At 37.4% G+C, this 17,501-nt stretch overlaps 1 protein-coding gene across 7 annotated transcripts in view; it reads right to left on the reverse strand.

Annotated features, from left to right (window-relative positions):
* The window catches only part of FER (FER tyrosine kinase), a 192,868-nt gene that overhangs the window by 162,067 nt on the left and 13,300 nt on the right, over nucleotides 1–17,501 (reverse strand). For all 7 annotated transcript variants that reach the window (XR_008744744.1, XM_055790584.1, XM_055790586.1 and 4 more), the window contains 4 exons: nucleotides 16,571–16,675; nucleotides 11,131–11,389; nucleotides 7,031–7,204; nucleotides 3,311–3,410 (listed from right to left, as the gene is read on the reverse strand). Coding sequence is in view for 6 of the 7 variants with exons in the window: in XM_055790584.1 (XP_055646559.1) it covers nucleotides 3,311–3,410; nucleotides 7,031–7,204; nucleotides 11,131–11,337 (481 nt within the window). In the remaining variant the exon portion in view is untranslated. The remainder of the gene's footprint in view (nucleotides 1–3,310; nucleotides 3,411–7,030; nucleotides 7,205–11,130; nucleotides 11,390–16,570; nucleotides 16,676–17,501) is intronic.

A 17,501-nucleotide genomic window follows, 5' to 3' on the forward strand; every position in this document is an offset into this window, starting at 1 on the left:
GGCATCAACATGTTAATTCAAAGTGACCATTTTGTTAGCTGGTAGAATATACAACACAGTAATTCAAGTGTATCTGAGAATACTTTGTGACTGCACGAAAACGTAAAACCAACTCAACTACTACTGCAGTTGATCATTTTCTACTGTTTGTAACTTTGCCAGACTTTACCCTTTTCAATTAATATCCTCTACTGTGTGTTTAGCCTAGAATTTAATACTACTTTTAACAACTCAACCAGAAAACAGGGCAATAATTCTCTTCTTAAACTAGAGAACCACTTGTATGTCTCTCACTAGCAGCTCTACTAAACTTACTAACTCAACAGAAGATGGCTTTGCTATCCCAAAAAAAAAGAAAACAAAAAAGTCACTAAATTTCAAAATCACTACACTGGCAAAACAGAGAAATTTGTAAGCCACTCCTTTGTGTGATTTGCATTCTTTCCATGCTGACGAACTTGTATGAGTACTGCAAAATTTACAGGTAATTCAGCATGCACAAGCCCATGGGCAAAGGCAAAGCAATATTTCCTAAAGAGCAGCTGTCTCCAGCTCCAGAAACACAGGACCAGGCACTATCATGGAGACTTGGTTTGCCAGAGTAACTTTGTTGAGAACAGCATCCTACAGAAGTGGACCAGGACTGGATCTTTTAAAACGTTTATTGCAGGAGCTGGTGTCCAAAGATTTTAAGTTACTGAAATAATGCCGAAATAATGAAACATTACAATTTTAAGACCTGCCTAACTTGTTCACTTCACAAACTAGTCTGACAGTTTGAGAGCTCAGGAACCCTATGAAAACACCATGGCTTTAAAAACTTCAAATAGCTCAGCTGACCTACAGCTGATATACAACTGTAGTAGTTCACCAACTACACAAATACCTGTAAACAAGAACATGGCCCAGGGTGTGACAAGGGAGAAGCAATTTTGCAATTTTCGGGAGAAAAACCTGCAACATTTTTCTAGAGGTCAGCGTTCATTAAAATAGGTACACACTAAGATGTTAGGGAAAGTGCAATTAAGTACAAATTGTAGTAAGACAAATACCAAATGGAAGTCTGTAAGAGAAGGTCAAGGAAAATCACAGCAGAAAGAAGTGTCCTAAAAACAGCTTGTGTTTTCTGAAGAAATATTAATGCAGTTAATCAGAACCACATCAAATCACAGCTGCTGACAGCCAAAACACTCTTTGATTTCAACAGGGAAATTTGGTGCTTCAGGAATGGAGAACGACCACAGCTGTAACAGGAAGATGGGATAAAAAGAACTTGCTAAGATCACAGCACCCTATTATATTTTCTGTGCTCTACACTGTATGTTCCCACATTAAGTAGTTACTTGGGAATAAACCAAGTAACCAAATTAAAGTTATATATAGAAAAACTGCTAGGGAACTGGACAAAATGACCAACTGAGTATATATTCACATTTTTAAGTGAGTATGAACATCAGTAAAAGATGCAAAAAGCTGAAGCTAAACAATGCTAAGCATAATATGCTGTTTTGTGGCTGTATTCACATATCAGCTTGGGCTCCAAATTTTAGACAAATTTGGAGAGAAACAATTTTTCTCTCAGCACTGATAGCTACTATATTGCACTGTGAATTACAGTAGGACAGTAACTGCCATTTTAGGCAGTGTTGTGGTTTAACCCCTGTGGATAACTGGCTAGCTGAAAAGGGTCACATAGACATAGTCCAGCTGGCTGGACAAAAATGCACATCGCTCTCAGCTTATCTGAAGTAAAGCAAAAATACACTGTCTTTGGCTGTTCTTGTTACACAGTAACAGGAAGATTTCGGTGGGAAAAGAACGTTGCAGGTGGGAACAGATAACTACAGAAGAGAAACTAGGGGTGGGCTTGATATTTAGGCAACTAACCAATAATGAGCTTAACTTTTGTAATATGTATGAGCTAATTATAACAAGGCATAAAAGGTGACTGTAAGGGACAATAAACGAAGTCTGCTGATCACTCATATTGAGTGACTGTGTCTTCCCTCCATCGTGACAAACCCCAGCCAGCAATTAAGTACCAGGTAGCTGCTCACTCGCTCACTCCCCCCTGCAGTGGGATGGGAAGGAGAATCACAGAAAGGTAAAACCCTAGTGGTTGAAATAAAGTTTTATAATTGAAATAAAATCAAAATAATCATCATCATAATAACAACAACAATAACTGCAACGAAGAAGAGAGGGAGAGAGGAATAAAACCCATGGGAAAACAAACTCGAGTGATGCCCAGTACAAGTGCTCACCACCCACTGACCGATGCCCAGCCAGTTCCTCAGCAGTGACTGCTGGCCCCTCGGCCAGCCTCCCCTGGTTTATATACTGAGCATGATGCCTTATGTTTCAGAATATCTCTTTGACTAGTTCGGGCCAGCTGTCCTGGCTCTGCTCCCTCCCAGCTTCCTGTGCACCTCCTCACTGGCAGAGGACAGGAAACTGAAAAGTCTTTGACTTGGCATAAGCACTACCTAGCAACTACTAAACATGTGTGTTAATAGCATTACTTTCATACTAAACCCAAACCACAGAACTGTACCAGCTACTAAGAAGAAAATTAACTCTATCCCAGATGAAATCAGGACAAGGCAGTCACACAAAAACTTTAAAGATAGATTTTGGAATTATATTTATAAAATGCAATCCAATTAATTTTCACTAAAGAAAGAAAAAAATCTCAGAAAGGCACAGAAGAACAATTATTAATGGTATTTCAATACATCATAGAACAAAAGCTAACCTTTATCTAATCATTAGCACAATTCAACATGAATCAAACTCCATGCAGTTTGGACACACCATTCCACAAAAATCTTTAAAATATCTCAGTTTGCAAATGAATTCTTTACCTGTTTTGCTTAAGGTTGACAAAGGTCAGATCTGTTATACTAACTGTCAGGAACTGATGCTGATGCCACTGCATCAACCATAATAGGTCACAGGATGCAAGTAAGCTGCAGCTACAATGTAGATGAGACAGAGTTGCAACCCACTTACTACTACTAACAGTTCATTTGAACAATCTTACATTTCAAATACAAGAACTTAAAATGATTACCATTTACATTAAAATAAAGACTATCCTTTATTTTATGATTTTTAGTAAGAGTACAACCAAATTCATGGCACCACCACACATGATGACAATGAGCCTGTCACTTAAGATACGAAATGAGCTTTTATATTGCAATCAAGTTGCTCAAAGTAAAAACATCATCCTGTTTCACTGTAAGAGTTTTAGCAGGTTTGAAAAAGGCACTAATAAACAGATGAAATTAACACAAGTCAGTCATACCTTTAGCCACAGCTTCTTTATATTTTTCTTTGGCAGAATTTACTTCTTTTATTAGTTGTCTATAGCTAGATTTTAGTTTCTCTAGTTCTGTCTTTGTGACCTTTAAGAAAACAGAAATATAGAAAGTATTGAAAATATTTATCCTCAACATATAAAAAACCTCACAGCATTAGTGAAAAAGAATTAACAGGTTTTATTTTCCAAAATAAGGATGTTACCACTTTCCATTGGCTTAATAGGGATGGTGGATCTAAATAGGGTATTATTATTAACAAGACATTACACAGTGTAACACAATCAAAATCAATAAATGCACGGAATGAAATAAAGAGGCCTGAAACAGCAATCTTCATCCACATCAGTGTAATGAACAATGTTTAGGAAATCCAGCTAATTATAAACAGTATTCCACTCCAATGACAAGGGGGGGAAAAAAAACACACCAAAAATATGCTTAATGAATCATACTAGATGAGAATGTTCTATGCATAGGAAGGAAACTCTTTAGCATCTTTTAAAAAATAAAAGGCAAGACAGAAGAATTTTTGGATATTACAGTTCATACAAAATGGCTTAGAAACAGCAACTGTGCATGAACCAATCCAGCTGTTTTAAGATTTAAATCCCTGAAAAGGCAAAGACAACAAAGTAAAAAAAACAACCACCAGGCCAACAAACAAACAAAAAAACCCCAAGCTACAGTGGAACACAGCACTGAAAAATCTTTTTACAGTGGAAGCAACTTCACTTTTTTGGTCAAAAAGTTTAAATAAAGTTGTCTCTTCTATACCCAACTTTCATTCACTGTGTGATAGAATTAGCACGCTGTTCAGAAATAAGTACAAGTCATGAATTTGCAAGCAAAACCCAAGAACAAACCAGTCACTACAATACCAGAAGGGTGGTATATATATTAAAGAAAAGCAAAAAACTCCAACAAAAAGAAAAATAACACTCATAAAGGAAATGGTTGCAGATAATAAATAAACTTAATTTAGTGGAAGTGCTGCCCTCAATGAATGTGCAGAAAAGGAAGTCTGTTCTACAGAAAAACTGTTCCTCTTGCACCGTCGTGAAGAAGGCTGCAGTTCAAAATTCTCCCTTTTTTCGTGAGGCAAGGCCCAGACACCACTACTTTGACCCACAAGAAAAACATCTGGAAACTTAATGGGATTCCTCGAAGAGCCAACAAGGTGCTATCTACAGTTTCTATTTCTGGTCCAACTGTGCAGAGATTTAATTTAAAGGCAGGAACTTTTCTCCACATCAATCCCATACTCTTACCTCATATTTCTTCATGCTTTAAATTATACTCACAATTCTTGCTATTATAGACCAAGAGAGGTGAGGAAGGAAAAAATATGACAAACTTATAAAGACATAGCAAGAAGTTGAGAAAAAGATGAAATTAGAAAGTAGTGAACATAATTAAGATATAAGTAACAAGGAACTGCTTCTCTTACAGAAAATGGAAAATAAAAGATAGGCAATTAATATTAAGAAACCTTTGCGGGAACTGCAAAATACATTTTACTGATTCATAGACACTGTTCTTCCAACAGACAAAAACAAAACCAAGAGCACCCCTGTCCCCAAATAACACCTAAGGAACTAAGATGTTCAAGGATTCCCTCAAACCCATTTTTTTCTGTCAGAAAGTTTTGCCCATGTAACTGGCATAGTACTCTACTTTTTTTTCCTCAAATCCCATGACAGAAAAAATACCCAATATCTTAATAGCAATTGGAATAAATATGAGTTCCAGTATATTTGTGTAAAAGATATGGTATTTCACTGTTCTTAAGAATTTTACCAAAAAGACTCCTCACCATAGGGGTGTTTAGAATAAGAACGGATGATACATACGCATTTCATCTAAAACACTTTTTTTTACCGGCATATCATAAAGGTATGAACGGCACAGACACTAACCTCCATAAGGTCTGGACAATGTCTTGGGAAATAATAGGTATTTTGCTTCTGTGTGTAACAAAACCGAAATAATACCACGGAACATGACAAGTATTTTGAATTTCTGGGAACCATTCTCTAAGTGCTCCAGTTACACAAAACCTCTGAACAAACAATGTCAGCTAACAATGAAAGAACATATCATATCTAACCAGAACGCTATTCAAATGCTTCTTAGGAAAATCAGGAAGGGGGGAACAACAACAACCAACAATGCAAGCTTATCCATCAGGATGCATAATATTTGCATGGCCATGCCGCCTACAGTTAATTAAAATCAATATGATTTGTAACGAACCTTTGGGGACTGCTCAATATGCACTGTATTTTTTTGAAAAGCCTTATTTTAGAAGACAGATTAATTACAGATTTTATTAGAGTTAACTTATTACCAGAAAAAAAATGTTTTACACAATCTCTTTTAAAAGTATACCTGAACTTCCAGCAGTCTCATTTCATCCAGCCTCTTTCTTGTGTTTCTTTCTTTCTTTATCCATTTCTCCAATTCTCTCTATATTTAATCTCTATTATTCCTTACATACGCTACCAGTTTTTCCTTTTCCTCCACCCTGACCATTTTCAGATGCACCAATCTGTAAGTGGTTCTAAGTGATTATCTGGCCTGGAAATGTTATGACAGCCTACTGACCATGCATCAAAAAGCATGTACTCCCCACAGTCAATACCTGGGAAAGATACCAAGACCCTAGAAAATTACAGAAGCATTCCTATTACAGCCAACATTTAACTTAATATATGTTTAGTTCTAGTTTAAAGTTCTTCTCACAACCAGCCCAAGAATCTTTTACTCATCTGTCCATGACATTTGTACTGTAGTACTCAGGTGTTACATTTTAACTACACTACTCCAAATCTCAAATTCTCTGCTGGAGGAAAGAAGAAACAGTGCTTTTCCTCCTCTCAGCAGACCTTTCAAACTATCAATCTGATTTTTGACATTCACCCTTAAACCTCCCCAGAGCACCTAAATGAAACTGTGATTTCTGTCAGCTTTACTGACTAGTTAAGCTTTACCTTCAAAATAAGCAGGACAACTGACATTAATAGAAAAAGCCCTGAAGAGCTCCATCTGCAGCCTTAATGTTTGGTTTACACTTGATTTATATTTTAGAACAGGGACTAGAATCCTGTCCCCATCCAAGAGCGTGAACTGTCAAGAGCAGGGGTCCTCACACTGTTTAACCAGGGGCCGGCACAGATGCAGTGGCAGGCAGCCATCTGCGGCTGCTTGGTTTCCCCCTCCCAACCGCCAGTGGGGGGGGGGGGGCGGGGGGGTCTGTAAATACCGGGGGCCGGATTGAGGACCCTGGCGGGCTGTATCCGGCCCGCTGGCCGTAGTTTGAGGACCCCTGGTCAAGAGCATTCATTAACAAAAGTTTTCAGTGCTGTGGTCCCAGGGATGATGAGTGGAATGAGAACAGGAAAAGAGATGGAGTAGAGAAGCGTCATACACATTCATCCTCTACTGGAATAAGAGCATTTCTAGTGCTATCTGTCCATAGAAATTTATATATGAGAGTTTTCCATCTCTGCCTTGTCAGCTAGCCAGGGAGAAAAAATGTGGAGGAAGTAACTAACATTTGAACTAGGCATTCTACATATCACAAGTCACTACTTTTACCATAGAACAAACAAAAACAGAGGAACTAAAAAAAATCCACTCTCAACATATTGTTTTTAAACATATTAAACTGTAATAAATTTCTAAAGCACAGTTGAATAAAATACCTTGTACATCTCTGCTTCTATTTGTTGATGAACACCTACGAAACTCTTCTTAACTTGCTGCTTATCTTTGATCATCATTGTAAGCCTATGCAAAGGCCCGGAATTAAGATCTTCTGCATGTGTCTTCATTATTTTGCTCAGCTGTTCTGTTTGCTGTACCACGAGCAACCAAGACTATAAAAAAAAAAAAACACAGAACAGGAAAGGCCATTCTTACTCTGCCTTACAAATAACCAAACGATGAACACAAACTGTGGGAAAACATGCACCACTGTTTAAAACAAATCAGCAAAAACCCAAATTTTAAACTTACACAAATGCACTTGAGATCTTCCAAAATAACATTCGTCCTGCTACAGCAAAATCTACCTCAAACTTATTCATAAAATCATAAAGCATCAGAGACAAAAATACAGTATTGTATGCTCATCCTTCAGCACTGTCCTGCACTTCTGAACACGGATGAAAGCTTTACAGCCTTTTCTGATATACATCCCCAACACCACTGACAAGCATTTGTTCTGTTTCCCAGCCACAGTTACTCTGTTCAAGCTGACTTCTCTGTCCTTGTCTAAAAACCTCATAGTAATATGCATTTGAATGGTTACTCTTACTTTAAGAGGCTATCATTCGTCAGCTGCTTCACATAACTGACAGCATCAGTCAGGCCACCAGTATCAAGGCATAAATTGCTAACAGGTTAAGACACAAGCAGTTACTCATCTGTCATAGTAACCCAAAATCTTTCTGTACCCTTACATTAATAATTTCCTTGGCCATTTTGTCAGTCAGTTTTCAGGACAGCTTAATGTGCTGTGTGTGGCTTTGAATTTTGGTTAAGAACTGTAAGGTGAACAGAGAGATAATTCCAATGCACCACAGATACAAACATGAAATTAAATTTCTGTTCAAGTAAAAGCATTTGTTACCTTAAAGATCCCTGTCATGCTTTGTTGATGGGAACAGTATTGGATTCCTTAAAGATATCTCCCTGACATTGAATGCTATCCTGTATCTAAAAATTAGAATTATCAGGTATTGAAGGCAGCTAGTATGTTAGTTTTACCAGCATTTATCACACTGTTATTAAAGACAGAAATCCACCTTAGATTATTAAAACACAGAAAAATACTTTTTTTTTGGTAGCTTTGGGGTTTCCCTGCATCTATGTATAAACATATTTACATAATATTTCCATCTCTACATGACAATGCTGCAACACAAACTAGATACAGAGGGAAACAAAAGACAGTTAACTCATGTATATATTAAACCACATCTGACTTTAGCTTGTGAACATCCCGCAGACTAGCATAGAACTATCTCAGGCTGCTTAAAGTGTGCTGCTGTAAAAGGTCATGGCCTAAAGCTTCCCAGCTATGGCTGAAAACTGTTGCACCTCTCCATTACAGAACACTTTTCAAATGACATCAGAAGCCATATTGCAAAGCTGCATAGGATAAAACCAGCACTAAACTGTCTGAGAATAGTGGGTCTTGTGCTTATAGAAGAGTTTATTAGAGTGCTCTCAGAGGTGAAAATGTAGTCAGAGTTCACCATTTTTTTAAGGTTGATTTATTACTGATGAGACAAGTACTGCTTCAATCAACCCTGAAAATCACAGCAAAATATTTATCAACAGGACAAGTACTCTGAAGACATATTTAAGCTTACAATTCACCAGATGAACCTAAATAAGCTAGAAACATAGTGAAAACTTCCCTTTCCATTTAAAAAAATCAGCTGCACGTTTTTTCATTCTTTACATCCCTCTTTCCACACTGAGTAAACATCGGTTAAGCAGGATTTCTGTGTTTTGTATGATTATATTTCATTGTTTTCAAATAGGGAAAGCTAAAGTGAAAAGCTATACTTGATGACAGGCTTGAAAAATTGAGATTTGCATGGGACAGAAAAGCATCTGGGTGGGGATAACAGAGAAGACAAAGCATTCTCTTTCACAGAAAATAACCATAATCCACCAAATGCAGTAAAATATAACATTGCTTGGGTTAACAGTATTTTTTAGACATATACACACACAGAAGAGCTGTTGAGAAACAATTTAAAATACTGCTTTTCCAGCATTAGCAGTGCTGCCGCTACACCTTCCAGCAAGTTTGCTGCCTCTGCATGAAAAAAATACAGGACAGGTTTCTCCAAATACCATTTCTCTCAAGGTGCTCACTCTTCCTGTACACTAAAAAAAAAAAAACCAAACCAAAAAAAACCCTAAAAACCAAACATAAAAGATTATACAGCTTGGTATTTGGTTTTGATGCCACATAGTACCAAAAATTTAATATACAGGTATTTTAAGGCTCAGGAGATGTAGGATACCAGTTTTATGTCCTGTAATATTTGGGTCATACTTTGATTCGGTAAAATGTCAGGCAGAGAGGAAAAAGCATTATAAAATAGTAAAGTAAATTAGAATGAGGTGAGTAAATTAATCAGTAATTCAGACATTTTAACTGCTAAAACCAATAAGACAATGTGTCACTACTCAACTTTAAAATCGTGACAGTGATATTTCAAGATAAGCCTACACAAAAGATCTGTCAGTAGCATCTCAATATTTTTGCTGTTATATGAAGATGTAGAGGCCACAGATACGGCTTGACAGAAAAATGGCACCTCCTTAAAAGGGGGGGGGGGGGGGGGGGGGGGAAGGGAAGAACAAAAATAATCCTGAAAGAACCATTTGACTGCCTGTGTCCAAAACAAGATTTCAAATTGTGACACACGTGCCTATCTTCAGCCCAAAAAGAATATGGTTCCAGTCAGTTCTTCAGCTTTTTAAAATGTATTTGCTCACAGGAAGTGGCCATCACTGACATGAACTGCTCTAGATTGAGCCAGCTACATGAAGGTTCTGATGCCAATGCTCCCTTACTGTTCTAGGCCTAAGGCACTGTTTCATTGCCTAAAAGAACTGCAAACCAGTTTAGCTAGCATGTAAGAGCAATTCTAGTGAGGCAGTAGAAGCAAGAATTATTAGTCACATCACCAAAAATTCTATGCAAAACTCTGGGATCCAACAGTAGAAAGCTTGAAGAAAATACCTGACTTCTGCCAATCCTAGGCTAATGACAATGTCTTAATGTTTATTTACCAAAATCACCAGAATGTGGGGCAGCTGAAGCCTGATAGCTATAGCCCACAGCTTTCAAGTCATACATGCTGCCACTTTAGTGCAGTTTAAATACTGACTGCTGCACAAGATGCCATCACATTCCTAATGCTATGCCATAGCTAGTATTCAAACAGCCACCCCATAAGCCCACTACACAAAAACTTCTTTGTCTAAAATCTAGCTTGACCTAAAAAGGGTGTTTTCCTGCAGAGGGGAGATCAGGATTCATGCCAAACTGAAGGGAACGTGTAATCACTGCTACAGCAGAAGGCCCAAGAATTTGATAAGCCATTAAAACAGAACAATTTTCTGTAGTCAGGAAGGGATTCAAGTCAGGAGTGAAGCTTACAAACAGGTGAAATAGGGAAGTCTGCTTCATCAGTACTCACACTGGACTTACTCTAAATCTGAAAATTAATAATCTGGGGGAAGGACAGCCTCACCTTTATAAAAAGTCAACACAATTATTTTAAATTGGATACAAAATAACTTCACAATTATGAGAAACATCCTGAATTAATGTTTTGTTTTTACAACACACACTGCAGTGCGAATAACAGCTGGAATGCTAGGCTTTGCCTTGGTTTCCTGGCATTTTTCTATTTCTGTCACAAATTCTATATAACATGAACAATAGTTCCTATTTAACTGTCTTAAAGAAAAGCTTACTAGAGCATACACTATTTTCAAAACACTAAACAAAGCAGCAGGCTCAACCCAGGAACCTAAAATACTGAATTTTAGAATTCAGGATTGATTCTAGTTCAGTTATTATTTTCAAAGCAAGACTGGAGCTCAACTTCTACATTGTCCACTGAGGAACTAAAGGGAGCCTATTTTACTCTTCGGCAACAATAACTCTCAAGAAGCTGAATCAACAGGAATCCAACTCAAACTAAAACAAAAATAAATCCAGTGCTGCTACTTGCAAGAATATTCCAAATTCAAAATACTTCAGTCTTACCTTGGACACATTGCTGATATAATCCAATTGACACGTGCTCTCTTTATCTACTTGATTACAAAGATTCTGTAAAGTTGAGGCATACTCTTTATCGCTTTTTACTCGCATTACCATAAATTTCTTCACCGTTTCCAGCAGTCGTAGTTCCCAGTCTTGTAGTTTTAATAAAGCATCATGAGAATACTTCAGGTCACCTCCAAACCCCATCTTTTAAGGCACTATATACAGCACAGGGGAAAATGCAGGCTTCTCACCACATCTGAAAGCAGAAAAAGATTCCTGAGACACATACCAAAAGAAAAACCTCCAGTGTGATAAAGAGCAAATATTAACGTCTAAACCTTGAAATTACTTAACCTTGAGATTAACCACGTACACACACATCCTCAAAACAAACTGAAAGCAGGACCAGAGCACTGTTTTGAAAACTCATCTATGACTGGCCCAGAACTGTCCTCCTGCAGTTTCCACCTGCAAAACGTACCTCCCTAACTTAAAGTGGAGTTATGAGTACACACATAAAAGCATCTAAAACAGATATTAAAGGCCAATTCACGTATTTAATTAAATAAGTATAACTTACGGTATCTCCAAACAAGAACTGCCACCTATACTGTTCCACTCCTGGGGAACTGCAGCATTTTGTTCCCGGTGTTCACTATCCACAGAGTCCAGAAAAATAACAGCTTTCAGGCACTGCATTTGTGGGAAATGGGTAACGAGAAACTAGTTTGCTTCTAAACACTGTTTTAGCAGGCCACTGCAGATTCAGCCTCCCCAAAATCAGAAAATATCCAACCCAGGCTCCCCATGAAACCGTTCATTGCTCCTTTGGGTCATACATTAGGACAAAGCTCTCAAGTTCGCACGATCTTCCCCTAAGGCAGTCCAGTTTTACTGTACCAAATGGACATAATCTGATAAACAGGTAAAAAATGCTGCCTTACAAAATCCTTTATCACAACTGCAGGTCAAAGACATCTGTTTGAGCTAGCACTAAACATGCAGCCACATCTTGGAAGACCTGAACTCACACATATGAGTAATTTCCACAGAGTTGCATAGGTTTTGTAATGCAGGCTGAACTCTTTTCTGTACATGTACCAAAACCCTGTTCCTATACTAATCAGCTTCACACCAATTAAGACAAACTTACATAAACTGCAAATATAGCTCTGGACCGCAGTGCAGACACGGACTGTGTACTGCTTATTCACTAGTTCCTACACTCCAGCAAAGTCTTAGCTCTTTTGAATGCAGAAGTACTGATTTCTTCATAGGCTTTACGTTGCACTTAAATTAGCAGTGTGTTTTACAAATGTTAATAGATTTACATTCCTAACAGCCCATGGGGCAAAGCAGGGGTAATAATCTTATTTTCACTGAGAACTGAGACACATAAACTAATGTCAGGATTGTACCATCTAATACTGGTATGCACAAGGCTTTAAGACAGTCTTTTCAGAGTGCGTAGCATTTTTAGCATGTTAAGTACCCAGAAAAGAAAAAGATGTTATTGGCTTCAGTTACCACATAGAATTTCAGAATATTTTGCAAATCAGAATCTAAACGATCTCTAGGGTAGCCTGACTCCCAGGATCATTCCTCTCTTCCTGAAGTTCCCTGCCTCTATTAGCTCTTCCAGTAACTTATGGAAATAAGCCTCATTCACTACGTGTTTATTTTCAGAACACAAGCTATGCTTATAAAGGAAAAAACAAAAGATCCTATAAAGAAAATAAGAATACTGCCATGGTTACTGTGCATCTACACAGTACAGACGAGTCAAGGTTGTATGAGTAACCTTAAATCTATTGCAAGCTTTCATATGCCCTTTAATTTGGAACTGTATATTTTGGTCAGATTCCTTGCTGATGACTAGGAGCTCAGTCATAAAAAGCGACACTAAGTAATTCACACTGTCTGTACTTATAAAGGATGGAGTATGTCATTATTAGTTATATTAATTATAATCTTTTCAGTTAAAATTGAAGAACAGTCTTGCAAAACCACTAATACTTTAGTAAAATGAGCAAAAGAAAAAAATCTTCCAAGTACCTACTTATTAACATGACTGGAACTGCACTTCTGATTTTTTTACACCGTTTAGACCTACACCCACTTTTGTGACCAAGCTCATTTTCCTCCTAGCAGCACATCTTAGCATATTACCTAAATATGCTAGCATGTTAGCTATGAGGAAAGCTAGTGTTTTTATTTTCTTACATTCCAGATTCAGAAGAGATGGGAACTGAATCTCAGGATGAAGTCTGGCCTTGTGCTATGAGTAAAGTGCTGGCTTGCTTGTTTTTACTCTCACCTCCGTATTTTACTGAGAGGCAGGCAGGCAAGGGAGGGAGGAAATATTCTCAGCATATGATATTTCAGGCTGCTTCCACTGACTCACTGTGGAGCTGTAAGATCACAAAAATCAATAGAATAGAAGATCCAGCAACATTTCATTCCAGTCTGCTAAGCTTCCCTTCACTAAATAGTAATTAGATTTTTTCTGATTACACTATTAGATGCCTGGGTACATAGACAAAAATTGTAACACATACTGGACTCTGGTCTTTGTTTTAAATTATTCCATTCACCGTGACAGAAACAGCACAGCACAGCATCATTTTTCAAAAGTGATGGAATTCTGACTTGGTAAGACCAACAAGCATAAAGTCTCAGAGCTGATGATTTCCAACTGGGTAAGCCTGCCTCCATATATTTTCATTGTAAATTAAGAAAATGTGCAATCAAGACATTCATTAAAACTCAAACACTCCAATATTATGGAGGCAAGGAAGTGGTGAACAAGTACCCAGGACCTGAGCCACTTAAATGTCAATAAGCTAAAACCCAATGCTTTTAAAAAAATGTTAAAAAAGTGGTTTTGATTTAATACTTTTGAACACTTTTAAACAACCAAAAACAGCACAGATCACAGAGTCACTTACTTGAGATCAAAACTATAAGACCTACCAAGGACGAGTAGGCATTTTCTATAAAATTTGTATTTCAAATATTCTTAAAAAGCACAAGCACATTTAAAAAGGCCAGTATTCAAAGAGACAACATCTGGCACCAATACAGACAGGTGGGTTGACAGCTGCCATACAGGACTGACCAACAGAATACAATATTTCAGTTGGAAGGGACCTACAACAACCATCTGGGCACAACAACCCATTCAGATCAGCACTCTGCCTCCCACCACAGCACCAGGAGATACTGTTAAGGGCAGCAAACAAGCTGGGCTATTGTGGCATGACCTTCCTTGTGCTTCCACATGTTCACAGCTAATGGATTACAGAAGAAATACTAATAGTGCCAATTTTGGACTTTACAACATTCCAATGCTCACACTGAACATACAACAACACAAACACAGATTCCCACCCAGATTTTGAAACCTCAGACTACGGACAATACTGAGTAGCGCAACAAAATCTGAACCCAGAAAAGATTTACTGTGGAACCAGTAGGAAATATGGGGAGTTTGAGACATAAACATACTCTCTACTCCAAGGCTGAAAAGGTAAAAATACAGTGTGGAAGATAATTGGGGTGGGGGTGGACTTTTTTTCAAAGCAGCATGGGAGAATATTTTCTCTTAAAGGAAAAAAACAGAGATGGCATCACATTTTAAAGTAGCTAGGGAGAATTGATGACAACAAACATGATATGCTTAATTCATACATTAAAAAAACCTGCAGAGAACGCTTAATTTTACTGTGAAAAGACTTTTCCTACTTCTGGCAGATACCCATGAGGTTTATCTCTTTTTCCACACATGGACAATGCTTGCATAACTTGACATGCCAATGAAGTCTCAAACTGAATTCTAGCATGTTTTGTAAAAGTAATAAAATCTCAGTGGCACAAAATAGGACAAATGAGTTTCAGCTAGTTTTTTTTTTTTTATTTTGAAATGTGTGAGAGAAGGGGAGGGAGGGAGGGAGGGAGAGATACACCCACACTACTATAAAAATTACTGGATATACAAATTAGCTATCAGTATTTGGTAAGCTTTAACAGTTAAAATATGTCTGAGCCAACTCCAAGAAAGTAAGACTTACCTTCTTTTTAGAGTCACTCTCAAAATAACAAACTAATCACTGACAGGAAGTAAACACTCAATGTACATTTAGAAATATGCTGTGAATGAGCAACGAGACCTTCAACAGTTCTAAATTTAAGTATAGTTACTGAAGACAGTTTATGACTTGTCTCAACTGTCTCCACCCCAGCAGTGTAGTAAGATTCCAAATGAAGCAATGTTACATTTTGTCATCATGACAGTGAGAAACTTCAGTGACAGTCCCCTCAGCAAATAAAGCTAACATCCCAGCATTAGTAGTCTTCCTGGATTCCAGCCACAACTCTGAAGAGTTCATTGTAGCCAATCTGCATTTAATTTAAAGACTGCAATCTGTCCATGACATGAGAGCAGCCATACCACGTCAGGACAAAGGTCCTGTGTTTCTGACATTGATCAAAATCAAATAAGCAGGGAAGAACAGAGCACGTATATCGTAATACTTTCCCAGGATGCTCTCCTAACCCTTTTAACAACTGGTGCCTTCTGTCACATATTGCCATGAAATGTATCCAAGACCATGATTGCTAATCTTAGAATAATGATGGATCCACATTTATCAGTTGGAACTTGTGGTTTCATAACGTCAGTGGCAAGACAGGCACCTAATAAACGACAAATTAGAAGCACACCTGGCCCCCAGTTAAATTCAGAACAGGAAAGCACAACACACATCTGGCACCAGAATATGGAATGGTCATGGTATACAGAGCACACCACACTCACTCTTGATCTGCTGTCAGCTCCCTTGCTCCTAAATCTGCATGGGCTTTAAATCACTTAGCATGGCTTATATTTTGCAGATTCTTTCTAGAACTGCAGAATCAGGGAAGGATGAGGACTTGGATTCAGGAGACATATCCTCAAATTCAAGGCTCATGTACTGATTTAAAGCAATTTTACAACAGGTGATCAATTTGTTGGACAGTCCATTTCATTTTCTGAATGTGAGGCTTGTAGTAGTTGTATTCCATCAAAACAATCAAATAAATCATTCTTAGCCCTCCACCCACACCTTAAACATGAATTAGACTGTTAAAGGATTGATATTACTGTTACTGTAGGATCTATTCCTGGAATGTACAAGACCATGGAATATAATACACATGCTTTACTTACCATTTGTTTACACTAACCACATATACAAAAAATTATCTATATATGCATTTCATGCAAAATACATGGCACATGAACTAGTTGAATTAATGCTTCCATAGAGCTAGTACCATCTATAAACAAATAAAGCGGTAATCTAAAGCCAGCCTGATCATTTCAAAAATGGTCTGAAATATTCGTCTACTCAAGGCAAAATAGGCAGCTTATTTTCAGAAAACATAGCACATTTACCTTAAAAAGTTGTCCTCAAGAAATTATCCTTAGTACACTTCTCTTAATGTCAGCAGCTACTTCTGATTTTCACTTTCTGAAATATACTTTTATTTTCTGGGGTCTCTGTGAAAGAAAAACAGATAAAATTTCTTATTGTTCTTCCAGCATTTTAAAACACACTGCAAAATTTAAATTTGGGTAGGTTGCTTTGGATTTTCAGATTATTAAGAGAAGACAGATTTTTTTAAAAGAGACAGAGTCCAAGAAAACTGAAAGAGTAGACTTCTCAAATGACTGCAACTAGTAGCATGCTATCCCTTCACACACATAATTTTGAGGGAATAATTTTGTCTTTACTCATGTAACCTAAGATTTATTTCTTTTTTATGTTCTTGGAATTTCTTGTTACGCAGTGTACTGTACCAAGAAAATTAGATAATTTCATTTATTTCTGAACTTGGCCCTTAATAAAACAAAAACAAAGCCCATTAATAAGGAAAATGAAAGCATGAAAGACTCAAATTCTTTACATGAAAGACAAACTTAGTGGCAGTATTTTCACTAGAATGTAAGAATACAAGTGGCAACATGAGAAAGGGACCAATCAAGACACAGAAATGTCTTACATGGCTCTAACTACTCCAATATCTAGAATAGTAAGAGGTCAGAAAGTTAAAATGACTGCAGCACTAAAATTTCAAGTTGCAACTGTGGACTGCAACCTAGGTGAAGCAAACTGCAACAAAAAGCTGGATCTTTGAGGTTTTATGTTAAGAAAAAAATATATAAAATGTATAAAAAAATAAGAAAAAGGCTTTGCATATATCTTACAAGTGCAGGGTATACTTTATAAGCTACGTGGACCAACGTTAAGCATTCACTCACAATCTCCTACCAGAATGTGTCATCTGAAGTTAAACCTTCAGATGAGGCTTTCAGTATTAGTTTA

The sequence above is a fragment of the Falco peregrinus genome, chromosome Z (assembly GCF_023634155.1).
Source record: "Falco peregrinus isolate bFalPer1 chromosome Z, bFalPer1.pri, whole genome shotgun sequence".
In the NCBI taxonomy this organism is placed as follows: domain Eukaryota; kingdom Metazoa; phylum Chordata; class Aves; order Falconiformes; family Falconidae; genus Falco; species Falco peregrinus.